General features: G+C 44.7%; 1 protein-coding gene across 16 annotated transcripts in view; it reads left to right on the top strand.

The window, feature by feature from the left end:
* LOC128321999 (complement decay-accelerating factor transmembrane isoform-like) overlaps positions 1-27,767 on the top strand; it is a 125,444-nt gene that overhangs the window by 59,587 nt on the left and 38,090 nt on the right. For all 16 annotated transcript variants that reach the window (XM_053242656.1, XM_053242652.1, XM_053242660.1 and 13 more), the window contains 2 exons: positions 19,405-19,596; positions 23,187-23,283. In XM_053242656.1, coding sequence (XP_053098631.1) covers positions 19,405-19,596; positions 23,187-23,283 — 289 coding nt within the window. The remainder of the gene's footprint in view (positions 1-19,404; positions 19,597-23,186; positions 23,284-27,767) is intronic.

Here is a 27,767-nt window from a genome sequence, read left to right as displayed (position 1 = left end):
CCCATTTTGTGGGCCGGTTTGGTTCAAACTTGAACTGATTCTTACACCCCTACTTTGGAATGCACTCTGTCAAAATAAGAGCTTATCCATCTCTGATTGCTTTTAAAATACTCTTAAGACACACTTGTTTTCTCAGGCTTTTAATCTATTATATTAATTCTCCTGGGTGTGCCTTGGAGTGTGCGTCCCGGCGCCCAGCTGATTGGCTGGGCTGCGGAGGCGCCTGATTGGCAGAGGCACACCCAGGAGAATTGGCCGGCCAGGTGGCCGCTGTGGTAAAGCTGCGGTGGTGTTGGTCCCGGCCGCAGAGGCGAGGTGGCAGCAGCGGTGGGCCCGGCCGCGGAGGGGAGGTGGCAGCAGTGGGCCCGGATGTGGCGGTGGTGACACTCAGCCCTGCAGCCTGGGCCCGGCACTCGGCCCAGCCTGAGACTGGGGGAGAGAGGTAGCCGGCCACAAAGAGCGCACAGATGCTTTGTGTGGGTGTCGGCTAGTTAAAATTAATTTTAAACTGTGTTAATGGAACTGCTCTGGGGTGATTGGCTAATACCCCTAAATGCATTTGAGCTTGTTTGGGGGGAATTGGCAAACTAGAGTTGAGCTGTCCAACATCAGAATAGATTTGTGCAAACTTCTGGTCCCGGGAAAATGAACTGACAGAGAGGCAGGAATTCAAAATAAAGTAAGGTTTTATTTGAGGTTTTGGTGGTACAGAAAGAGTTGATTAAGAGCAATATTACTGTCATGGGCATGCTATCGGACTCTGAGGAGGAGGAGGAGACAGGCAGTGTGACAGCGGAGGAGGGAGTGCAGCAACTTCAAAGGCAAGAAGTTGCAGAGGCAAGCGGGGCCAACTCATGGTACATTGAAAAAGTAGCAGAGCCTAGTATGACAGCTCCTGTGGAGGAGGCGCAGCCGATCTCAGCTGTAGAGAGGCGTCAGTCGAAGAAACAGGAGGAGATAAGGAGACGCACGTGCAGAACCACTCGACTAACAAGAAGAGCTGCTGAGTCAGGGACCCATGATTGAGAGCACAGGGCTTCAGTCTATTTAAGGTGGCTTCGCCTCAGCTGCATTGCTGGTAGCAACATCGTACTTTGGTGAGCTACCCAGCTGAATTCCTGCTTGTTTTGACTGTGCTTTGTTTGCAATCTGTTTGTGAAATTTGAGTTGGACTTGGTTTGACCGACTGGATATTGTAACAACTCAGACTGGCTGTGGTTTGGAAATTCCTTACTGCTTGGTTCTGACATTCTCCTTTTGACCCTTTGCCTACTTCACACTCCGTCTGCTGATATATAGCTCTTGATTAGCCTGGTTTCTGACAATTACTACTTAAATACTTTACAAAGATTAACCAGATAACTTGCAAAGAGGCAATTTAGCTTGGTGTTCAAATTAGATGAATTCCAGGCTGGCTAGAGAAAGAAGGCTTCAAAGAAACAGGTTTTTTTATTTAAGAAAGAGCAGGGATAGGAAGAACCCAGAGAGCCGCAGTGGATTTCATGCAACCTCGTCTTTCCATTTAGTGACGAATGGACACTCATGGCTCTGGCACAACTGAAGGACCTTTTTCCTCAGGAACGGAATCTGGCAGCAGCGGAAAACCAAACACAGTTTGGGGGTTTGTCAGCAAGGGTAAATCCAAAAGGTGTCTGTTCTCATGTAGCCAGCTTCTTGTGGCAGCGAGGTGTGCTGGGCAGAGTGGGCCAGTGAGGAAGGCCAATCTGGAGACTGAAAGCGTGAATGGCGTGAAGAGCAAGACACGGCCTGGTGTTATGGCTGGTGTCAGGTCAGTTGCCCAAACAGTGGGTTAATCCAAGGTACAGAGATGAAATGAAGCACACTGGTTCATGAAGCCAGAGCCAGTTAAAGCCCAAAGTGTGCCCTAAGGCAAAATACTGGCTGCTCCTTCTTCCTGAGGTGGGAAATTCCGGTGGATCCCAAAAGAATCCATTGTCTTTGTTGGGTGTGCTAGCTTCAGCACAATGGTGTGAATAAGTCAAGAACAACCTGTTATGTAAATGGACTGGATGGACATGCAAGGACAGTATCTGTCCGGTCGGAAGGATCTAGTAAACTAATCTGTATTTTTAATGGGTGCGTCTCCTGAGTTCCTGTGACTCATCAAATGTTTTTGTTAGGGAGGAGAGTAGCATTCACAGTGCCTTATCTGCTTTCCTGCTGAGGTTATTAGTGTTAGCTTGTCTGAGGCAACCACAGAGGAGGGAGGTCAATCTTTGGACAGAGAGACCTTGAAGTGGAGTTAAGTCAAAAGCTAACTCTGGGTCTGCTTAGACATTCTGAACATAGGGAAAGGCACAAGGCTAATCTTTCAGTTTGCTTGGTAGCTAGTGAACCTGGGGGCGATCATCTCGCTGCCTGCTTAGTGACCTGTTCCCATATGCCAACAAACAGGGAGCCCATGATCCTATGAGGCTCCTGAGCGTGTTAAGAGTGGGAACTACAAACCTGTAGTCCCAGACATAAGCGGAGAGGTTTCTGGGAGCCCACAGAATGGCAATGCTGGCAACAACTGTTTAATCATTTTTATCCTGTTAAATTATCTATATATATAATTCTCTAAGACGTACCCGTCACTAATCCCATGCATGGCAGCTCTCATGAGAGTTCATGAGCAAGCTGCAGGGAGTGGGAGGAAAGCGGCAGTGGACGGGCGGGGGGGGGGGAGAAAACAGCAGTGGGGGGAGAAATCAGCGGCTGGGAAGAAAACAGCGGTGGGGGGAGAAAATGGCCTGCTAGTTTTAATTGTTTCACTCAGTGAAGTGTTTTGAATTGTTCTTATTCTGTGAAAGTGTTTTGTTTGTTTTTGTTTTTATATTGTAACTTGGATTATGTACACCGCCCAGAGCTGTATATATCAGCCAGTGCATAAATATGATAAATAAAGAGGAGGAGGAAGAAAAGAGAGGAAGTCTCTATCATGTAAAGTAACTTCCAGTGAGAGACAGTCAGAGATGCAACTAGGTAATTTTGGAGCCTGGATCTAAAGGCCTTTGGAGACACACACACACACACACACACACACACACACACACACACACACACACTGCAAGTTAAACATCAGCCCCTTACACACACACACACACACACACACACACACACACACACACACACACACCGTGACACAGGCAGTATTTTTAACACATGGGTTCTTGGGGGCACAAACCAGGCCTGTAACCAGGCTCATAATTTTGCGGGGGGTGGCGAGGTTTGCAGAAGTCAGGGGAGGCAGGTTATAAAATGTTCAGTGAGAACAGTCAGTGAGGCTGGGGAGGAAAGAGAATTTTTTGGTGTGGCAGGTACACACCATGCCACCAGCTGGCACAAACAGGAACTAAACTCACAAGAATGTACTGATATAAATCAATTATGCATTAGCAGAAAAATTTCAACACATAACTTAACATATGCCCATCACACATATCCTCCCTCCTCTTTCTCCAACACAGAGGTCATTATTGGTGCCTGGCACAGCTCACAGTCACACCTGGCCTCCCAGCACAGTGTGACCCGGTGGCATGGTGACCACACCACCCAGGATAGACGAAAGAGGATTTGGGGATCTTCAGGGGTGTGTGGAGACCTTGGACTTTGGCCTGGAAGTCCAGGAGTAAGAGTGCCTCTGGACTCGGAGACAGTCACTTCAGAGCATCTGAGCTTGCTTCAGCAATACATAATAACTCATGCTGTTTTGCACCCAAGTCTACAATACAACTAACCATGGAAAAGATTACCAGAAGAAAAAGCAACAATTAGATATTTAATTAAGGAAGTAACTAAGTTCAGAGCCATTGCTGTGACCTTTGAGTAACTAAACATACAGTATATCCACATGCTGGGAAGCAACATCTCCATTTTGGAGAGTTCTCAGCCCTCCCGCCCTTATTGCGCAAGGGGTAAGATTTTCGCTGATCTCTCTTTCCCCTGGAAATGCCTGAATCAGCTGAGAATATGTCCCTGAGGGACATATATTTTTGTGATGCGTTGCATTTTCAGGGGAAGAAGAGATCAGTGAAAATTGCCCCACTTTTGAGCGATAAGTGCTGCAGAGCCCAGGAAGCTCTCCACAGTGGGGACTCTTCTTCCTGGCATGCGGGTGTGTACATTTCATCATTGAAAAGAGAACAATAATCAATAATTAAATCTAAGCTACAAATAGTTACACTCTAAGTATGGAACTAAAACATTCTTTTTGAATATAAACTCTGAATCTTCTAGTTCTACTCATGGCCTTCTGAGTGGGTTTCTTTCATGTCTATCACCATACCCAGCTATTGAGTAAGTCTTGCAAAGGGCAGCATTTAAACTAAAGGATAAAAGTAAGGGTGTGCACAAAGCAAACCGTGGTTCAAGCACTGGTTCATGCACTATGACCAAATTCCCCTGCCCTTCCCCATGTTCTTAAAAAATGATTAGGTTTCAAATGTGGTAAAATATATGGTACTATTATACTGATGACTTTGTAGTTGTGTGGCCATCCCTGACTTCATGTTTGCATAAGAACTGGGTTTTGTGATCACATGCAGAACTGTTAGCAATGACCAATAAGTGCATTTAAGAAAATAGGTAAACAGGTTTGCACAATCAATGTACGATTGTCATGGTGAGTGCCTGAGCAATCAATGCAGACTGTTCTGAAACAGAGCATGAACTGTTTCTGCACTCCAGTAAGGGCATTTTTCATAAACATTTCCTCAAGTATGGGAATATAAGAAAGCCACTGTTGTTGTTGGCATGGAGACAACTTTCCATGAAAGACTAATGGGAGTACTTTAATTCCCACTGCAAGGCAGTAGAAAATATAATTTTAAGTACTTTACTCTTGAAGAGTAAAGGGTAAACAGTTACTGGTAGGCACGCTGACTAAATTTGCTTGAGGAAGTCCCAGTGAATGAAATTAAAGGACACATTAGGCATGCTTTAATGCAAATAAATTTAGTCACGTCAGTCACTGAAAAAGCAGGTGTGAACACAGCTATTTGCATTCTTTTTCCACTGCACACACACCCTGATCTTCAGTAGAACACTGAAAAGCGGTTGCTGAATACAACACTGAAATTGAATTCAGCAAGCACAAACACTTCTCTCCTCCCCCACCCCCGCCCCGTCCACTTTAAAACAGCCAGGAAGTCTGAATCTGAAAGTTACAAGCAGCAGGGTGTGGTGCTGAACATTTCCATGACATCAGAACTATGCTTATCCCTGCCCTATTTTTTAAAAAATGAACATCATTTATAAACACAGAACAAACAGATGAACAGAATATGAGTTTTCATTGTATAATGCTTGAGAGGAAATCACATCATCTGTACATCATGCTACAATCAGTTTCCGCAAAGTCCAAGAGTCAGCACTGGATCATGAGCTATATTTACCTTAACAATTGTCATGCTCTGGATTATTCAGAAGAAGATTAGAGTCACTGAGAGGTTTGACTGGTCATCAGTGTTCCATGAACAACTGAGCTGTTAACAATTGTGACTTCTCACTGCAAACTATTAGTACACCCTTTCCTTAAAGATTACCCTGGTGACACATGATTTTGAATACATCAGTTTTTCTGCTCTAATGCTGATTCCAGCATTAGATGGGAATACACAGGGCTTCTTTAGCCATAACTGCAGCCTTCCCTTGGTTAATGCAGGCGAACACTGGGGGGGAAGTATATAAAGAACTTGTTGTGGGACCACATCTACTCAGCAATCTGTGTCTAACCATGAGTGGGGAGGCTACAGTGTTGCAGAGAAAGACTTGGAACTTGCTCAGGCATCAGTGGACCTTTTCGGCCACATTTGTTTGTTCGTGACTCATTCTGGTTTCATTCTGCATCAGGTGTGGAGCTAGCCGAACGGCAGCTTGGCTCCGGCCCCACACAGCGGCCCTTCTAGCGACGTCCCATGCATATGATGTCACACGCACGGGGATGTGGCTTGGGCTCCAGAAGAGCCCCGAGCGAACTCCCCCCACCTGAGAGCCCTGAGCGAGCTTTCCCCATCTGGGCTCCGGGGGCCAGGAACGCTTTTTATCAGTTTTGGCTGATACGTCAGCTACATCCATTTCTAGAGGCGAATGACTTTATAACAGTGGTACATATGCTAGTAATCTCCAGGCTTGACTGCTGTAATAGTCAAGCTCTACGCGGGGCTGCCTTTGTACTTAGTTCAGAAACTACAATTGGTACAGAATATGGCAACTAGATTGATCTCTGGGACAACACAAAGGGACCACATAACACCGGTTTTGAAAGAACTGCACTGGCTGCTGATATGTTTCCAGGTGAAATACAAAGTGTTTCCTATCTATCTATATATTTCTCCTGGGTGTGCCCAGGAAAAATGCGTCCCGGCAGCCCAGCTGATTGGCTGGGCTGCGGGGGCGCCTGATTGGTCCTGGCGCACCCAGGAGAACAGCGGCAGCGGGCCAGGCTGTGGGCGGCCATGGTGTCTGGCTGCAGAGGCAAGGCAGCGGGCCAGGCGGCGGCGGGCCAGGCAGCGGCGGCGGCGGGCCCCAGCCCGGCCGCAGCACGGAGTTGGTGGTGGCGGGACTTGGCCCGGCCGCGCAGATGTTCTGCGCCCGGGCCCACTAGTTACCTATAAAGCCCTTAACGGCTTAGATCCATGCTATTTAAGAGAGCGCCTCCTTTGTCATAAACCCTGCCACCTGTTACGATCTTCTGGAGAGGTCTGGTTACGGATGCCACTCACTCATTTGGTGGTGACCCATGACTGGACTTTCTCTGTGGCTGCCCCAGGGCTTTGGAATATGCTCCCTATTGAAATAAGAGCATCTCCTTCTCTGTTTGTTTTCAGGAAGAACCTTAAGACTTTCCTGTTTTTGCAGACTTTTAATTAGAATTATTTTTTAATAATTTTAAAAACTTGTTTTAATAACTATTTTATTATTTTTTTTAATATTGTCATCTGTAATTTTTAAATATTTTAAATTTTGTTCACCACCTAGAGATGTATATATCAGGCAGTATAGAAACATGGTAGGTAGGTAGGTAGGTAGAAACTCAGAACAAGCAAGTCATGATTAGATCAGAGGTGGAAAATCATGTTAGTAGCCATGGGGTTCTGTTAGTTTTAGCAAAATCCCGGCTCAGAATCCCCATAAAATCCTGGAATAGCTTCAGAATGTACAGCATTACCCCTCCCCTTTCTCTTGTACCATGAGAACCTGATGTTTGAACAAAGGTTTAAAATCTAGAAAGGTGCACAGTTATAGGGTCATGCAGTTGAAATCTTCACTTTTGACAAGCAAGATGAAAGCGTGACATTTCTGAGGGACAGTGTGCTGACATTCTCCACAGTTTTATGAGGGCAGAACAAGAGCTCCATGTTCACAGTGAGTCAGGAGGCTAGCTACTCTGAAGGCTTGCTGTGTAGCCCAGAACACTGGGAGAGCATGGCATAGTGGTTAGAGTGGTAGACTAGGACTGGGAAGACCTGGGTTCAAATCCCCATTCAACCATGAAACACACTGGGTGACTCTGGGCCAGTTGCTTATCTCTCAGCCTAACCTACCTCACAGGGTTGTTCTAAGGATAAACAACCATGTACACTGCTCTGGGCTCATTGGAGGGAGACCAGAATATAAATATGCATACATAAATAAATATAATAAATACATACATAAAATGGGGATCTTTCCCCTCCCTGCAAAAGCCCCTTTCTCTGCCACAAATATGTTACTGGGTTGCATAGCCACCTTACTCTGCCCTCATAAAACTTCAGAGAATGTCAGCCAGTCACTTCCCTAAGGGAACCCAGTTAGCAGCATGCTGAGTGCGGATTTAAACCCTGGCCTCTCAGGACCGGAATACTGCAGGGAAAAGAGGATGTACTTATTTCAGTTTCTACCACTGTAAAAGAAGAATGATGTGACTGACAAAGCTTTTTATGATCTTCTGAATTAAAAGGAAACTAGCTGGGCCTCTAGTTCTCCCCGCCGCTGCCACTGTTTTCTTTCCCACCCGCCACCACTGCCATTTTCTTCCCCGCCCGCCACCGCCTTCCCCTGCCTGCCACCACCACCATTTTCCCCACCTCCTCTGCCATTTTGTTTCCCACCTTGCCTCCGCCGGCGCTTTCCTCTCCCCCTGCCGGCAGCTCACTCGCAAACTCTCGCGAGAGCTGCCACACGTGGGATTAGCAACGAGTACACCTTGGAGAAATATAGATAGATTGACCATTTCTCCCTTTAATGTAAATGCATAAAAAGAGAAGGTAGTTGCTAATAAAATGTGAAACACTAAATCAGTAGTAAAATCTCTAGTCTAAATTCATAGTGAGAACTGGCGAATTTCCTAGGTAACTAAAAAGCATTATATCTCTAAAAATACAGGTATGTGTTTTGCTTTTCAAAAAGTTTTAATCAAAGCTTCTGTAAACTGTTGAATGTAGTGACCTTAGAAGAAGACATGGACATAATCCTTTAAGTAAGGTCCATGATGTTGTAATGGTGAACTGATAAAGGTTTCTGTAGATTCTGTTCTCTTTAGTTGATATACAGCATGTTATTTTAGAGAGCTAAATCTGCCCTTACCTGATTGTTCTCATGTTATGAAATAAAAGAATATTTTATTTATTTATTAAGAGGTTTAATATAACGCCCAATCCACAGACTCATGGTGGCATACAAACAAGAACAGCATCTGAGATTTTAAAAACAAACAAAAATTAAATAGCAAATGCCTGGTGAAAAAGAAATATCTTCAATAAGGTCTTAAAGGCTGAAAGGGAGGAGGCAGACCAAATCTGGGGCGGGGGGAGGGGCGGAGAGAATTCCAAAATGAAGGAGCAGCAACAGAGAAAGCCCTTCCACGGGCCCTAGTACTATGGACCTCTCAGAGACCAGGGACCGAAAGAAGGGCAACCTGAGAAGATCTCACAGGACGGGACGGGACTGGCTGGGAGAGGCAGTCCTGCAGGTAAGCAGATGCTAAGCCCTGAAGGGTTTTTAAGGTGAGAACCAGCACTTTGAATCTGACCTGGAAGCAAGTAGGTAACCAGTGCAGCGACTGCAAGAGAGGTGTCACACTGTCATATCTCCTAGTGCCCATAAGCAGGCGGGCTGTCGCATTCTGGACCAACTGAAGCTTCCGGGTCAAAGGCAACCCCAGGTAGAGCACATTACAGTAATCCAGCTGAGAGATGACAAGGGCATGAGTTACCTTTGCAGAGCCTGCCGGTCGAGATAGGGCTGCAATTGGCAGACCAGTCGAAGCTGGGCAAAGGCACATCTGGCCACAGCCTCCACCTGCTGCTCGAGCAGGAGCCGCAAGTCTAAGAGGACCCCCAAGTCACAGACCAGCTCCTTCAGCGGCAGCACAACCCTGTCCAGGGAGAGACTCAGACTCAGCAATTGGCCAGATCGAGGAGTAAACAAAAGCAACTCAGTCTTGGTGGGATTAAGTCTGAGCTTGCTTTGGCCCATCCAGACCCTGACAGCCTCCAGAAACTGGGCTAGCACAGAAACGGCATCTCCATAATGTCCTGGGTTGGCAATATACAGTCATTGGCATATTCATAGAATCTCACCTCAAACTGACAGATGACCTGCCCCAGCAGTTTCATGTAGATGTTAAATAGAATGGGTGTGAGAACCGAGCCCTGAGGCACCCCACAAAGGAACTAGTTCCTGTGGCCACAGGACAGAGCACTTGCCACCAATGCACACCGACTGAAAGTGCACACTAAGGAAGGAATGGAACCACTGCAAAACAGTGCCCCCAATATCCAACCCACTCAGGCGCTACAGAAGGATACCATGGTCGATGGTATCAAAAGCCACTGAGAGATCTAAAAGGACCAAGAGAGGGGCACTACCCCCATCAAGGTCATGATACAAGTCATCAGCCAGAACAACCAATGCCATTTCCGTGCCATGCCGTGGCCTGAAACCCAACTGACAAGGATCTAGAAAATCAGCTTCATCGAGAGCTCTCTCAAGCTGGGCACATACAACCTTCCCCAAAACCTTCGCAAGGAAAGGAAGGTTGGAGACTGGTCTATAATTATCAAGGACCTCAGGATCGAGAGAAGTCTTCTTCAAAAGAGGGTGCACCACAGCTTCTTTTAAGGCTGCCAGCACAGACCCCCCATGAAGAGAAGAATTCACCAACTCCTGAAGCGAGGATCTTACATTCCCACCAGCTGTTCTGATAAGCCAAGAGGGGCAAGAGTCCAAGCTACAGGTCACAGCACCCATACCAGAGAAAATCCAGTCCATGTCCTCGGCCTGAGCAGGCTCAAAAATATCCCAGATGGCATCACAAGACAAAGTCTCCATCATGTCATCGGATCCTGTACAATTGGAGTCCAACTCCCGCCGAAGGCAAGCGACTTTATCAGCGAAGAATCTAGCAAACATCACAGCAGCTGGATGGAACCTCCATTAGACCCGCATCCCCAAGCAGGGAATGGGTAATCCAGAATAAGGCCGCTGTACGAGAGTCAGCTGACACAATAAGCTGTGAGCAGACTTCGCCGCCCTTATCGCCACAGAATACTCCCAAAGATAAGAGAGTAACTGTGCTCGGTCAACTGCGGCATTAGTTTTCCTTCAACAGCGCTCCAAGCGTCTCTTAAGGTGCTTTATCTCCCTAAGCTCCTGAGTAAACCAAGGAAGCCGGGATCCACGAATCTTTAGAGGCTGCTTAAGGCAATCTCATCCAGAGCCCTCGTGGCCTTGTTGTTCCAGGCCTCAATGAGCTGCACTCAAGAGGTGCCCACCAGATTGCTGGGAATATCCCCAAGAGCCCTTTGAAAACCATCAGGACCCATAAGGCGCCTGGGGCGGACCATCAAAGTAGGTCCACTGCCCCTGCAGAGGCAAGGAGCAGCGGTAATCTGCATACAGATCAGGGAGTGATCAGACCATGGCAAGGGAGAGATGGCTATATCCCCCATATTCAAATCACATCGCCACTGCTATGAGACAAAGACCAGGTCTAAAGTGTGTCTGCCCACATGAGCCAGGCCCAAGACCACCTGTGACAAGCCCATGGTTGCCATGGAGACCATGAATTCCTGAGCATACACCGAGGCCCTGCAAAAGGCCAGAAGGTTGAAGTTCCCCAAGACCATAAGTCTAGGGGTCTCAACCACCAGCCCTGCCACGAGGTCATGGAGCTCGGAGAGGGCAGGAGCGGAGGCCGGTACATCAGCAAAAGCCCACAATATCCCCGGTACATCAGCCCCATTACATCAGCAGAAGCCCACAGAATATCCACAATGCAGAAATGAATGTGGCTATGAGATAAATCAAAAGCAATTTTCACATCTTACACTTGCTTTTGGTGACGCAAAGCAAGCAACATTTTCCTAGGAAGGGAATAAAGAATTGCTTTGGCATGCAAGACATACCAAGAATGTGTCTCTACATCAAGCTTTGACCTCAATACTCCACTATCAGTCCAGAGTAGATAAATCCAGTTAATCATACATTAAAAGCAAGTCAGTTAAATTTAAAAAAAAACCTAAATGTGTCTTGGTGTAGCCGATATTCTGAGGATATTTTTGAAGGTAATTGTTTCTCATGATGAAACAGTACAGGTGAATCATTTTATTACTGGGAAGTTTGTTTTAAATAAAAATAAATTGTTTATATCAATCTCATGAGGATTATATCAATCTCAGACTGAATCCCACTAAGATTGAACTACTTTTACTCAGCCCTCGTGCCAGCCAACAGCTGGATGTGCACCTTGTTTTAGATAGGGTGGCGCTTGCCTCCACAGGAGCTTGTTCGGGATTTGGGGGTCCTTTTTGGACTCGTGCCTCCTGCTTGAACAGCAGGTGGAGGCTGCAACCAGAAGTGCTTTTGCCCAGCTTCATCTGGTTCCCCAATTATGCCCTTACCTTGACTGGCAGGCATTAACAACAATGACCCATGCCCATGTCTCCCGCTTAGATTATTGTAACGCTCTCTATCTAGGGTTACCTTTGAGGACGATCAGGAAGCTACAACGGGTCCAGAATGCAGCGGCTTGCCTCCTCATGGGTGCCAGAAAATATGACAGGGTAACACCTCTCTTGCAGTCATTACACTGGTTGCCTATTGTCTACCTACAGACTCACCTCTCCCATCCAGTTACATCCCGTTCGTTTAGATAATCTCAGATGGCCCTCTTGTCGGTCCCTGATTTCTAAGAATTTCGGGGCTCTTGGACCTGCAAAAGGGCCTTTTTGGTTGCTGCCCCACTTGTTTGGAAATCTCTTCGCCTCCAGATTCGTTTAGCCCCTTCCTTACTGATCTTCAAATTTCTATTGAAGACTTTTCTTTTTCGCCAGGCTTTTGCGCTGTAGTTTACCTATTTGTTTTTTGTTAGTAACTTTAGTTTTTAATTTAGAATGTAATGTTGCCTTGTTTGCATGTTTTTGTGCACCGCCCAGAGTGTTCAGAGTGGGTGGTATTTTAAATGTTTCTAATAAAATAAAAACATTTTGAGAGAGAATAATTCCTGTTAATACATTGGCCCTGTCCCAGCTACTGTGCACATGAGGAGGCTCTGAGGCTCCCAATTTATGTTCAAGTCTGAGACAGCTCAGCATGCACATTTGTTCTGTACACATGGGGTAACAGTTAAGTGAATGGCCCCTGGGACCTTTACACACAGCAGGCTTTACCACGAGTTTACTGGAAGGCTTTACTACGAACTCAAAGTTGTCTCTCCCCCCCCCCCCCCACAAATGACACAAATAATGGATTTTTTAACCCCAGATATAAATCGGGCTACACTCTAACACACTATTTTTAAAAAAACCCGAATTGTGTGTGAACTGCTCCCCAATAACTCGCAGGGACTAAGGGAGAAATCTGGCCGATATGTGAACACACACCCTCCATTCCGGAGGTGATGCAAGTTCAAGGGCTTTAAAAACCCTGTGTGAAATACTTCCTGGGGAACTCCTGTGTGAACAATTCATGTCCCAAAGAACTTTGGATTAGGTTATGAATGTTTCACTGAGATTAATGAATTTCAGTCACCTTCTACTTGGGTAAATACAGTAGTCCTTTCTTGGGTAATGCACAGTCAAACCTTTTCCTATTTACTCAGAAGTAAGTCCCACTATGTTCAATGGGACTTACTCCCTTATAAGTGTGCTTAGGATTGCAGGTTTAAATGCTGAGTTTCCTGGGGAAAGGAAAATGAAATTAAAAAGAGCAGGGTTGAACTGATCACTTTCTGTAGTTTAACATGCCTCCAGTGCTGTACCTTAAGTGCCGATAGGAATGTGCTCCCTCCCTTTCCAAGATTAGGCAACATAAGCAAACATGAAGACCCAGATTATATTGCATTTATATGTTCTGCTTCCTTCCCACTGTGACAAGGTACCTTCTGCTATCCTAATGTTTCAGATTGGATTAAAGAAGTCAGCAGCTGCAATATACTAGAAAAGGGAAACCTACAAGGAAAGGTTTGAGTCTTTTAGAAAAAGGTGATGGGGTGGGGCATGCTTTTAAAATTATGAACAGGGTTGAAAGAATTGATAATTTTCTCTCATACACACAGTTGTTGGCAGGACAAACGAAAGGAAATTATGCTGAAGCTGGTTCCTCATTCCTGATTTGTCACAGAGACAAAGAGCTATAGGAGCAGCCTGAATCCTTGTGCATCTTACAGTCTCCCAGTGATAGGGGTGTATGATACATGAAATGAAAAACAAAAAGGAGAAAATACTTCCTCAAAGTCTCTTTATTGTTCTGCCCAATGTGTTTTGGAAGACCCCATCAGGGGCTATCTTGACAGTTCAGAAACTCTGCTTCTGACAGTATTGCACTGTCATGGTATATGGTGTGTGTACAATGTGTGGTAACCTAAAGTTAAATTTGCAGTGCAATGGCATGACAACATAGTTGTTTATACAAGCAGCTCTTTGTTTTTGTGATTAATTAGGAACCAACTTCAGCATTGTGTTGACAGTCTTCTACTTTAAATAATTAGAGCCCAAATGTAAATATCAATCAAACTTTATTCAGAACAAACACAACTCCAAGTCCAGCACTTGCTAACCACACCAAACTTAGATAGATCTTCCAAGGGCCCTCCTACTCATAGATGTGTTTCTTAAAGGGACCATAAATGAAATAGTTGGTTGTACAAGATGGTTGTACATTTGCTCCAACAAGAATTACCCTAACACTAAGAGGTACCCAGAGAAGACAACTGGTGCTATCTGTTGTGCTCTCAGTCCAATATTAATGCAAGAACAATGGCTCAGGGACAATATCTCCTTTGGAGAGTTTCTGCATCTTTTAGTGTTTGTGTATCAGTCTACTTGCTTGTGTGTGCCGTGCCTGAGGATGACAGAATTGGGCAATTTTGTTTTTTAGCTACAAAACCAATGGAGATAATAAAGGCATGAGATGTATGAATAGCTGTGTCTGAAAGTAGAGTCCTGCTTTGGAAATTATTCTAGGGCTTCAGTCCTGTACACTAACTATGTCCATTGAAATCAGAAATGAGATCTGAGTAGTATTTAGCTGTAAATGGTAGAATCCATTCCTCCCTATAAAGTGCAACACAATCCAAAGCAGGTTTATTTGAGAGCTCCTAAATAACTCAGCATACCAGATTGCATCAATTAGAGTCAATAAACTACAACAACAAACACGTGGTGCAAAGCTATTTATTGTTGCAATTATTGTTGGTGCAAATGCATATATTATATAATAATAATAAATAAATAAATATTAGTCCCTAGACATTCAAGGAATCGCCTCTTCTTCAGAGGATATTCCTTTTCCTTCAAAAGCACAAAACTTTCTCTTTTCCCAATGACTGTCACTGGTAGTGCAAGGCCCCCTTCCAGTTAATTTTAATGGAGATTAGAAGAGCAGAGCTCAGGGCAATCACCTTGCCCTAAGGACAGCCCTGGCAACAGCCTCGTGGAGGCCCTTTCCCAATTGGGACTGCAACATGAAGGACAGGTGTTCCTATAGCTCAGTGGTTCCCAACAAGTGGTACACGAACCCTTGGGGTAGGAACGGATGATGATGTGCTGAGGCCCTAAACTATGTCTTACTTAAAAGGCACCATAGCATTACAAAAATATATATTATCCTAACAAAAAGGGCAATGAAAACAGAAATAATAAAGCTTTATTTTTACCTGGCAATGATGTGATGAAAAACTAATGATCTAACAAAAAAAAATAATTGCAATGTTTGTTTGCATTAAAAAATACTTTTAAATGAAAATATATTATGTAAAACTTGAAATGTAGTCGTTTTTTGTACTGAGACCCCTCAAAGAGTGAGGCTGTAAGCCGTAGTTTACTTAGTTTGCACCTAAATCTGGTACTGCCCTGCGAGTAGTTTTGTAAGGAGTAATCAGAGCCCTCCCACCTCCGACTAGTGATTAGGCAGCTCCCTTCCCTCCTGATCAGAAGACCTGGCTATTACATTGGCTTACATCCAAATTAAGTTACTCATGTGTAGTGCTATTGAAATTAGTGGGACAATTAGAGTTCACATGATCTGGATGTAAGCCAGTGATTGTAGTAGTGTGTCTCGCAACTGAAACATTTAAGAGTTTGTGCGCAATCATATATAGCAGGCAGGGGTACGCTCAAGCTATACGTCACAGTTGAAGTTTTCAGAGAGAAAGAGCATACACAGTAGAGTGCATACATTTGCAGATGATATATCCAAAAGGTTCGTGCTTTGCTCACAGCTACAACTCCATCCCTTCCGTCACAAAACACACCATTCATTCATCCGACTGATCGGGATGAAGTTCTTTACCACAGTTCACGAAATTTATTCGTGACTTGGTCCCATCGAACTCAGTGGGACTTGCTCTGTAGGGGAATAAACATGCCCCTAAAATCAGGCTGCAATTTGCTTGTGTGTGAAGCCCCTGCCAACTCCTGCAGAACAAGCTCTGAGAAAATTTCGCCCGCTGTGCGATTTACGATCTCAACACGCATGCGCTTGAGTGACGTAACCTGCCCCGCCCGCTGGCGTGTACGTCAGCTCTATTCGGCTGAGCCTGGTCGTTTAGGGGCGTAACGGTTTCTGGAAATAGCGCGTCACGCCCATTGACCGGAAAGGCGGCTTCTCTTCCTTCCCGTCAGGTTCTCTCTCTTGTAAGGCTGTAATTCCTCTGAGGTTGAAGAAGTGTGTGGTCGCCTGTTCTGCGGTGTCCTTTTTTTTGTTGTCACCATGATTTCTTGCTGTCGCGGGAGGCTCCTTGCCCTGACTGTGCTGCTGCTCTGGTCTGAAGTTCTAAGTGAGTGAGGAGGGTTTGGGTGGCTTTTAGTGCTGAGTCTCTATTGGCGCTATCTAGCCCGGAAGCGGAGCCTTCGGACACCCTGGTTACTGGTTGCGGGCTAGTTTGAGGTTCCCTCTGAGGGACATGAAAGGCGCTCTGCTCATCCTCAGAAGCACTGCTCACAAACTGCATGGGGGCAGTTCTGCTATCAAGAGCGGACTCTGGCCTAAAGATCTAGCGCTTATGAACAGCGCGTTGTGATTCTGGGGAGACCCGATCTCCCCCGCCTTGCTGTGGATTGTCTCTGTTTCTCGTTTTCAAGTGCCAGCATGCTGGCAGGCTGCTCCCTGTGGTGTGCTGCTCAAAGGTATGCACTCTGCGGAGGCAGCCTGGGTATACCCACTTTATGCCATGTATTATTGATGGACTGGCTTGGTGCTTTAAAAAATAATAATAATACACTTTTTTGCTATAGAGGTAAGAGGTAGCTGTTTGCGGGCAGAATGAGGCATTGCATTTGTTTCCCTTTCTTCACCATAACAACTGCTTTAATCACAATACATGATGATCCGTCTTCTGTATGTTACCCTGCTCCCCCAACAATGAGACAAGACTGGTCAGCACCCACAGTGAAGACATTGTGGCATACCTTCTACATAAACCAGGTGTTATAAAGAAACTCAAAGAAACATTACAAAGTAGCAGCTTTATGAGAACATGTAGTTTTGCCTTTCAGATGCTTCCAGTCTGCCCCTGATTTGAGTAAAGGTAAAGTGTGCTGTCAAGTCGATTTCAACTCCTGGTGCCCACAGAGCCCTGTGGTTTTCTTCGGTAGAATACAGGAGGAGTTTACCATTGCCTTTTCCTGCGTGGTATGAGATGATACCTTGCAGCATCTTCCTATATCGCTGTTGCACGATATAGGTGTTTTCCCATAGACTGGGAAACATACCAGCGGGGATTCAAACCAGCAACCTTCTGCTTGCTAGTGAAGCATTTCCCTACTGTGCCACTTAAGGTGGTTTAGTGATTATAGTACCTAAGTGAAATAAGTCAGAGGAGGGATGGTGGAGTCATGGGATTTTGGACAGCTCTACAGGAACTGGCTTGGAGATACTGCTGCCAGTGCTGAGCCCACTAGTCAGTTTGGATAAGCAACATTCACTGCAACTTTTTGCAGATAATGAGTTTTAGGTGCATTGATTTGCAGAGCCTGCTGCTTACAAATATTCACCTGGAAATGGACAAATGCTGAAGACTTATGCACATTTACCTTAGTATAAGTCTGATGAGATTTGGGTCAATTTACTTCAGGCAAATTACAAATTTTCTTTGGATCCAGGAGCCAGACGGTAGACACTTGAAAAAGTTACAGGACTTAGTGATGGGCATTGTGGAGGCAGTGGGTAAATGGGCTTCTCTTTATCACCTTTAAAAGTAATATATTTGGGAAAGAATCAGGACTGCTTTGGGCAAATAAAGATGTTGTTAAATAACTCTGTTTCTGAATATCGTAGTTTGGGTTCCATGGTTCTATTTCTGCCATGGCTCTCTGGTGCCTTGGATTTGTCAAGCCCCCATTTACTTCTAACTTAACCTGTATAATATTGGATTGTATGTATTCACAAAAGAAGGCTTCCTAAAGGAACATTAGAACAGCTCTGTTGGATCAGGCCCAAGGCCAATCTAGTCCAGCATCCCGTTTCGCACACTGGCCCACCAGATGTCGCTGGAAGCCACAGGCAGGAGTTGAGGGCATCCCCTCTCTTCTGCTGTTACTCCCCCGCAACTGGTACCCAGAGGCACCCCGCCTCCGAAGCTTTAGGTGGCCTACAGCCCTCCGACTAGCAGCTGTCAATAGACCTCTCCTCCATGAAGTTATCCAAACCCCTCTTCAAGCCATCCAGGTTGTTGGCTGTCACCACATCTTGTGGCAGAGAATTCCACAAGCTGATTATGTGTTGTGTGAAAAAGTACTTCTGTTTGCTGGTCCTAGATTTCCTGGCAATCAATTTCATGAGATGACCCCTAGTTCTAATGTTGTGGGAGAGGGAGAAGAATTTCTCTCTATCCACTTTCTCCACACCATGCATGATTTTATAGACCTCTATCGTGTCTCCCTGCAGTAGTATTTTTTTCTAAACTAAATAGCCCCAGGTGTCTTGCCTCATTAAAAAAGTGCTCTAGGCCCCTGATCATCTTGGTTGCCCTCTTCTGCACCTTCTCCAGTTCTGTGATGTTCTTTTTTAGATGTGGTTACCAGAATTGTACACAGTACTCCAGATGTGGCCCCACCATAGTTTTGTATAAGGGCATTATAATATTAGCCGTTTTATTTTCAACCCCCTTCCTAATGACCTGTAGCATGGAATTGGCCTTTTGTACAGCTGCCGCACATTGAGTTGTCACTTTCAACGAGCTGTCCACCACGACCCCAAGATCCCTCTCCTGGTCAGTCACTGACAGCTCAGATCCCATCAGCATATACTTGAAGTTGGGATTCAAGGAAAACGACTGCTGTAACAAATGAGTCCTCTGATTCCTTCTCTGGGACACTTGGCACTGAATTGGCTAGTCCACCTCTTAAATTTCTCAAACTTTTAAACATTGGTCAGATATTGAAGCCCTTGATTCCTTCAGCAGTTTTCTCTGCATCAACCATTTTCCTTTTTTCCCTGCACTTGGAAATTATGTTTCTATTACTTTTTAAATGTCCAAGTTGAAAAACTGTCATTAGTTGACTTTATAGGAGAGGTCACACTATGAAGTTGTCTAGAAGAGAACTATGAAAGAGTGCATTTCTCTTTGGGTTCGTTGCACAGACAACCTTAATAAACTGGCTCAAGCAATGTACAGCCTGGGCATGGGAGAGAAGTTAAAAACAAAACACAGAACCTCAGTGGACTCTTTGGCATCCTCCATCTCTTGTCACCTGTTGGGTACTAACCTGTTGCCATAGAGATGGTAGAGAAAACCTTGCTCTCAGTCTTGTTTCAGCTGTATCCAGCATTCTAACTCCAAGAATGTATAAAACATGCTCATAAAGCCTCAATGAGTACGGTGTGAAACTTTATGAATTGTCCAGAGTTTGGTGCTATGATGAACCTTTTCTTACTTACACACACACCCTAATTTTACATTTCTGTATCTGTTATATCCAGGTGATTGTAACCGCCCAGAACGGATACCACATGCTGAACTAAGGAGTGGGGAACTAAAAGACACCTATCCTGTTGGGACTACTTTGACATACCGTTGCATCCCGGGTTATGAACTTATCCGTGGCATAATACCTCGGATTACCTGTACTGGAACTTCCACATGGTCACCAGAAGCTCCTGAATTTTGTCAAGGTGAGTACTTTTGTCACAGTTCTGTTTTTGGCAACAGTGACTCTCATAAAATACGTGCAGAGATCCAAAACTGCTGCTACTACTGCAAATGTTTGCCACCTTTCAATGAAAGTTCTCAAAGGGGTTACACAGAAAGATGGTTCTCTGTCCCAGAAAGATGGTTCTCTGTCCCAAAAGGGCTCACAGTCTAAAACGAAATTGGTAAGATGGGTGCCAGCAACAACCAGATAGGGCTAGTTGCTCTCCCCCTGCTAAATATAAGAGAATCACTTCTTTAAAGGGTGCCTCTTGGCACAGTTAACTAGGGATGTGCACAGAACCGTGGCGGGGGTGCTGCTTTAAGAGTGGGGGAGGATGCACTTAACCCTCCCGCCGCTTTTCCCCCACTGGCACCCATTTATGGAAAAGCTCATCGGGGCAGCAGCGTACTTCCCTGCCGCCCTGTTGTCTGGATATAACTGGAAGTCTCCGATGCGCTTGCTGGCACATGCCCATCCCTACAGTTCCATGCCCATCCCTACAGTTAACAGGGGTAACTCAGTTAGCAAGTGATCAGAAAACTTCAAGAAATGTTTTCCCTCCCATTATAATATCTTTTTTTAAAAAAACCCTTTTTGTTAGCTGCCCCATAACTAATTGTTCTCTGGGCAGCTCACAACACAGCATTAAAACATCAAGTAAAAACACATAACACATAAAATCACCACACACAAAAATACAAAACAACTGAAACCTTTTAAAAAATCGATTTTAAAAATCAAAATTTAAAAGGCCCTTACCTAACATCTAAAAGAACAAAGTGATAAAGCCAGGCGAATGTCCCACCTGGGGCAGCTGTTGCATAAACGAGGTGCAACCACTGAAAAGGCCTTCTCCCTAGCAGCCAACCACCCACTGCACCTCATTGGGAAGGGGCACTCGGAGCAGGGCCTCTGAAGAAAATCTTAAGGTCTGAGTCAGGACATATGGGGCAAGGTGCTCTCTCGGGTAACCCAGTCCCAGGCAATTTAGGGCTTTGAATTGGGCCGGAAACAGACTGGCATCCAGTGCAGCTGATGAAGCACTAGCGTAAAATTGTCAAAACATCCAGTACCAGTTAATAATTTTCCAGTCATGTTTTGTACCGGCTGCAGTTTCCAGATCGTTTTCAAAGGCAGCCCCAAGTACAACATGGGACATTGCAATAGGTTACCAGAACATGAGTTACTGTGGGCCAACTTTCTCTGTTCAAGTAAGGTTGTAGCTGGTGTATCTGCCGAAGCTGATAAAAGGTGCTCTGAGCCACAGAGGCCACTTGAGCCTCTAGAGACAGTGCTGGATCGATGAGCACCCCCCCACCCGACTGTGAACCTGGTCCTTCTGCATATATTCTGCAAAGAAGTTTTAAAAGCTATTAATGTGCTGCGAAATTGGTAACTTCATTGGTTTAATATATAAAACCGTAGAATAACCATACAGACCTGAGAGCAGACCTGTTATCTCGATATCGTTCCTCTAGATTGAAGCAGATGCTTCAGACTTAGGAAAGGCCTGGGGAACAACACAATAGTCTGTTTTCTTTTGGCCAGATTCTATCAGCTAAAATTGAGGAGGATGGGTTATCCTTTGCAACCTTTCTAATGCTGAGATTTCCTAGTGATCTGGAATTTGGTTTCACTATTGCCTATTACTCTCACCAATGAGAGAGTTCCATACTTGAACTGTGTACTTTGTGGGGACAAACAAACCTTGTGTTTTTTAATTTGTTAAAAGCTTTCCTTTGTCACCTTTTAGACACTAGACCTCACAAATCGGCTTTCAAAATACAATGATAAACTGCAACATACCAATAAGAATAAAGTCCAGTAAAAACAACCTCAAAGCATCTTTAAAAGAGCAGGAAAATAATATTACACGCAAGATCAACAGGGGCCAGCCAACACTTTCTGTCAAAATCTTGACAGAATAAAAAAGTATTTACAGTTCTCTTAAAACATGCCAACTAAGGGGTCCCAACGCACCTCCTTATGGAGGACATTCTACAGTTGTGGCACCACCACGAAGAAGGCCTGTCACTGCTCACAGCCAAATGAAGCTGAGACAACTGTGGGCTAGAGATCAGGGCTTGTGAGGCGCATCTGAAAGCCTGGTTAGGTTCATGCGGGCACAGGTGATCCTTAAGATATCCTGGTCCCTTATTAAATTAAAGTTGCTATATGTGATGCTCGTTGGATACCTTTTTAGTCCTACGATTATATGGAATAGTAAGCAGCTGTTTTTTCACTCACTGGCTGACATCCAGATGAATGTTCCGCATGCTGAAAAATATTGCAAGCCTGTAATAGAGAAAAAGTGGTTTTTGCTGACCCACCTTCTTTCTGCAGCCTTCTGTGCCTCTGCAAATGTGTTCCTTGGGATACCACATCCCTTGGGGACATATTTCCAGGAAACACAGAGGGCTATATAAAGAAATTGACAATTGGAGAAAAAAAAGATGCTTCTCCTGCCCCCACATGTGCAAAAGATTTCTCATGCAACTCTAATCTGGATGTCAGCCACTATTTTCCTAATCCATTACATGTATATATTTGATACACACACTTCAATTCATGTTCTCTGTTGGCTTAAATAGTCTTTTTTTGTTTCTGCTCAAATATTCTTTGCAGTTGAGGGTAAAACTTACAAATGCTTCTATAAGGAATAACAAATATGGAGTTTTGGAAATGATGGGCTTGTTTTGAATGACTGTTATCCCAAGTACAACAAATGTATGCTAAAATGCATCTGACTCTGCATCACTGGCGTACCACTCTTGACATTTCACCAGTTCAGATATCACGTGGCACCAGGTTGAAACCTTGGTTTTACCTCAGAGCCTCAACACTGTTCTCCCCCGCACTTTGCACATGAAGCTTGTAAGGATTCTGCTTCTGAACCCAAGATCAATAAAAATCAGGGTATTGAGTTCAATATCTTGACATTCTCAACTCATATCATAATGCTTAAGTGCTGCCTTAAGCCTAGTTTCTGTCCTTACCTCATTGCTGCATTCTGGCCCCCAGTATCTGCCAAATGTTTGAGGGTAGGTGTGTTGGCAGCTTCTCCTGCAAACCTTGTGAGTCCCATGTGGTGGAAAGAGTATCTAGGGAACCTTGGTTCATATACCTGCTCAGGTATGAAGCTTGTGGGGTACATTAGGCAGTTCACCATCTCTTAACCTAACTGACCTCACAGATGATTGTGAGGATACTTTTGTGGTATATTTTCTTAAGTTTCTTAGAAGTGTCAAATAACCAATACAGTACAATCTGCAGCAGGTTGAGTGTCTTTTCCACCTATTAACTCAGGAGGATGAAGTGAGGCCTAGAACAGCTGCATTTTCCATAGTTGACTTCTAAAAAAAGCACAGCATTACACATCTTCCTTGTACACTGTTTATCCCTATTCAAATCACCAGCAGGCCAAATGCATTGGACTGGAGAGGTCACTCATCTGAGCCAGAAGACATTGTTTTCTGGGTGCTCATGAAAAACAGGTTTGCTGCTTAAAAAAATAAATAAATCTCAAAAGCATAAGATAATGCTAGTTTTAATTTTATTTTCTTTTTTAAGGAAAGCGGTGTGCTCCTCCAGATTTAGAAAATGGCAGAGTAACAACTTCGACTGACTACCGACTTGGTGCTGAAATAACCTTTACCTGTGATTTTGGGTGAGTTGCAGGTCACTGCTGTAACTGCTTAGCTTTGTGTAAATCTGCTGGACAGAATTTGTGGTGTACACAGCCCCAAAATGCTAACTTCAGAAACATTAAGAGCTGTAAATCTGAACCACATTGACTGTATGATGTATTACAAACTAAGGATAACTTTTTTCAGGTGTCCTGTGCTATAGAGCATTTGTGTCTTTAAATGGTTCTGAAAATCCTGGCTTACTTTTTCAGGAAAACTGGATTGTGGTCAGTTTTGCTTGGTTCCAGCCATAGGATACCAAGGCTGATACTGAGTAGTGTAGTTTTTCTTTTGACTTTATTTGGGCCAGTCCTAATTATTTACTGAAGTCATTCATACAACTGAAAACTGGATAGGACAAGTATCCTACCCAGGTTTGGGAGCTGTGTGTGCTCCCAATTTTCAGTTGTGTGGGAGCAAACAACTAGGTAGGAGGAGGGAGAAGTGACTGTGTGAAATCAAGGTAGAAGGAAAAGCTGGGCAGGACTGCTTTTCTTCCTACCTTGGTCAAATGCTGGGTATGAAAGCTGGATACTACAGTGCTGTCCTACCTAGCTTTTCCTCCTACCTCATTTCCACACAATCATTTCTCCTTCCTCCTCTCTAGTTGTTGGCTTCCCGAAACAAAACATTGGTAGAGCACACAACTCCCAAGCCTGGGTAGGGCACTTGTCCTACCCAGGTTTTGGTTGTGTGAATGACCTCAAAGTCTCTGGGATGATACTCTCGGGTGTGTGTGTGCGCCCGCGCGTCATATCTTGTCAAAAACATGGTTGTGTTCTAGTCTAATTTGGCTAACATTGTATTATCACGTACTGTGGGGGATGGTCAGTGGCTTATGACAAGAGCAGAGGTGCTTTTTGTATAAAACATTTTATGCTATACAGATTTTGAGTTAGCTAAAATGAGCTGTGGGATTTCTGTAGAGCTTTCCAGCACATTTTTGTAGAAAACAAGTGCTTTACTGCTAGGAGTGGAATTTAGAGTTTTGTATCTCTTACCATCACGTGGGGATGACTCGTGTACTTGCTGACCAAGCTGGTGCTACAGTAACTGCCCCTAATACTGAGTCTCTCCAGATTGTATAGGCTCATTGACTTCTTTGTTCATCTCAGTATTTCTGTGGTTATGTATTAATGGGCCATTAGAGACTGAATGAGCTTTACACTAGGGATGTGCACCGAATTGCTTCAGTGCACATCCAAGGGTGGCGAGGGGTTCCCTTAAGAGGAGACAGGCAGGTCCTACCTGTCCACCCTCCAAGCCTGTGCCACCCTGCTGCAGCGCTGTTCAAAAGGAAATACTTCTGTGCAAGCGACAGCTTGTACTGCTTGCCTCTTTAAAACGCCGCGTCGGCACATGCGAGGGATGCCGGGGGACGCATCCCGTTGCTGTGGTGCGGCATTTTAAAGAGGTAAGCAGCACAAGCTGTCGCTTGCACAGAAGCATTTCCTTTTGAGCAGCCACGGCGCTTGGAGGACGGGCAGGTAGAACCTGCCCACCGCCTCTTAAGGGAACCGCTTGCTGAAATGTTTCGGCTCCAGAGAGTCGAAGCATTTCAGTGCCTCTCCAAAGAGGCGCCGAAACACTTTGGGCTTATCCCTTACTCTACACTCCATTTGTTATAGCATTGACTGACTGGACTGGAAGCCAGTGGGACTCTCCTTTTTTTCCCCTGCCGGAACCTTCCTTTTAGCACTTTTTCAAAGCCTGCTATGACCCTTTGTCTTCAGATAAGACTTGCTTAAGTGTGTCTGTTACTTGATATCTCAACACTGATATCTTGATCTGTGATTTTGTTGTTGCTGCTCCTTATAATTGACTCTTTTTCTTTCTCTTTTGCCTCATTTTGCTGTATTTTGTAACCACCTAATGGTGCAGCGGGGAAACGGCCTGACTAGCAAGCCAGAGGTTGCCGGTTCAAATCCCTGTTTGTATGTTTCCCATGCTATAGGAAACACCTATATCAGGCAGCAGCGATATAGGAAAGATACTGAAAGGCATCATCTCATACTACGTGGGAGATGGCAATGGGAAACGCTTCCTGTATTGTACAAAAGACAACCACAGGGCTCTGTGGTTGCCAGGAGCTGACACCGACTTGATGGCACACTTTACCTTGACTGTATTATTTTTGTTTATATACTGCTTTTTAATGTTGTACACCCCCTTGGGACTGTGTAGGAAAAGGCAATTTTAATATAAATCTTTTTTATAAACACTGTGAGACAGTGATCTTTACTATTTTTCAAGTGGGGGCGAATCTGGCAAAACAACCCCAAAAAGCCCTTCAACCTGAGAGCCATTTCCCACTCTGCTGACCTCTATACTGCACCTTTCTCAATACTGGAAGGGCGATGGAACAGAAATGGAGCCCTCTCTTATGAAAGAAATGGAGTTTGCCACAAGCTCACTAGGTAGTGTCAGCCTACCAACTGGAATATGGAAATATCATCATCTCAGTTACAACATCTCAGGCTGCATGCAACCCAAACGCACACAGAGTTGGTTGCCCAGGGGAATCCCTGAATGCACTGTGCTGTTTGTGTGGTGCATTAAGGGAATCCTGGAGGCTGGGACTTATTTTCCCAGCTGCCATGCTTCCAGGAGCAGTGGGAATAGCATGGGTGCATGGTGGCACCCTGAAAATGAGCTCCATCGGTTGTGGGGGGGAGGTAGGTTAAACCATGCCTCCCACCCGCCACCCTCCTCATCCATGGTTTGGTTCTGTGCACATCCTTTTTGTGTCACAACCTTCATGTTGATTTCCAGTACTGAAGAAACAAGGAGTAAACACATACAGGTGAAACTCGAAAAATTAGAATATCGTGCAAAAATTCATTAATTTCAGTAATGCAAATTAAAAGGTGAAACTGATATATGAGATAGACGCATTACATGCAAAGCGAGATAAGTCAAGCCTTAATTTGTTATAATTGTGATGATCATGGCATACAGCTCATGAGAACCCCAAATCCACAATCCCAGAAAATTAGAATATTGTGAAAAGCTTCAACAGTCTAGGCTCCAGGTGTCCCACTCCAATCAGCTAATCAATCCATAACACCTGCAAAGGGTTCCTGAGCCTTTAAATGGTCTCTCAGTCTGGTTCATTAGGAATCACAATCATGGGAAAGACTGCTGACTTGACAGTTGTGCAGAAAACCATCATCGACACCCTCCATAAGGAGGGAAAGCCTCAAAGGTAATTGCAAAAGAAGTTGGATGTTCCCAAAGTGCTGTATCAAAGCACATTAATAGAAAGTTATGTGGAAGGGGAAAGTGTGGAAGAAAAAGGTGCACAAGCAGCAGGGATGACCGAAGCCTGGAAAGGATTGTCAGGAAAAGGCCATTCAAAAGTGTTGGGGACTTTCACAAGGAGTGGACTGAGGCTGGAGTTAGTGCATCAAGAGCAACCACACACAGACGGATCCTGGACATGGGCTTCAAATGTCGTATTCCTCTTGTCAAGCCGCTCCTGAACAACAAACAACGTCAGAAGCGTCTTACCTGGGCTCAAGAAAAAAAGAACTGGTCTGTTGCTCAGTGGTCCAAAGTCCTCTTTTCTGATGAGAGCAACTTTTGCATCTCATTTGGAAACCAAGGACCCAGAGTCTGGAGGAAGAATGGAGAGGCACACAATGCAAGATGCTTGAAGTCCAGTGTGAAGTTTCCACAGTCTGTGTTGATTTGGGGAGCCATGTCATCTGCTGGTGTTGGTCCACTGTGCTTCATTAAGTCCAGGGTCAACGCAGCCATCTATCAGGAGATTTTGGAGCACTTCATGCTTCCTTCCGCAGACAAGCTGTATGGGGATGCTGACTTCATTTTCCAGCAGGACTTGGCACTTGCCCACACTGCCAAAAGTACCAAAACCTGGTTCAATGACCATGGGATTACTGTGCTTGATTGGCCAGCAAACTCGCCTGACCTGAACCTCATAGAGAATCTATGTGGCATTGCCAAGAGAAGGATGAGAGACATGAGACCAAACAATGCAGAAGAGCTGAAGGCCGCTATTGAAGCATCCTGGTCTTCCATAACACCTCAGCAGTGCCACAGGCTGATAGCATCCATGCCACGCCGCATTGAGGCAGTAATTGCTGCAAAAGGGGCCCAAACCAAGTAATGAATACATATGCATGCTTATACTTTTCAGAGGTCCGATATTGTTCTATTTTCAATCCTTGTTTTATTGGTTTCATGTAATATTCTAATTTTCTGGGATTGTGGATTTGGGGTTCTCATGAGCTGTACGCCATGATCATCACAATTATAACAAATTAAGGCTTGACTTATCTCGCTTTGCATGTAATGCGTCTATCTCATATATCAGTTTCACCTTTTAATTTGCATTACTGAAATTAATGAACTTTTGCACGATATTCTAATTTTTTGAGTTTCACCTGTATATAGAAAAGACATTTCAAGGCCTCTTGACTCTGCTCTTCTTCTGATTTTGTAC

Source organism: Hemicordylus capensis, chromosome 4 (genome assembly GCF_027244095.1).
Source record: "Hemicordylus capensis ecotype Gifberg chromosome 4, rHemCap1.1.pri, whole genome shotgun sequence".
Lineage (NCBI taxonomy): Eukaryota > Metazoa > Chordata > Lepidosauria > Squamata > Cordylidae > Hemicordylus > Hemicordylus capensis.
The sequence above is the reverse complement of the archived record's forward strand: the minus strand, read 5'-3'. Positions and strand labels throughout refer to the sequence as shown.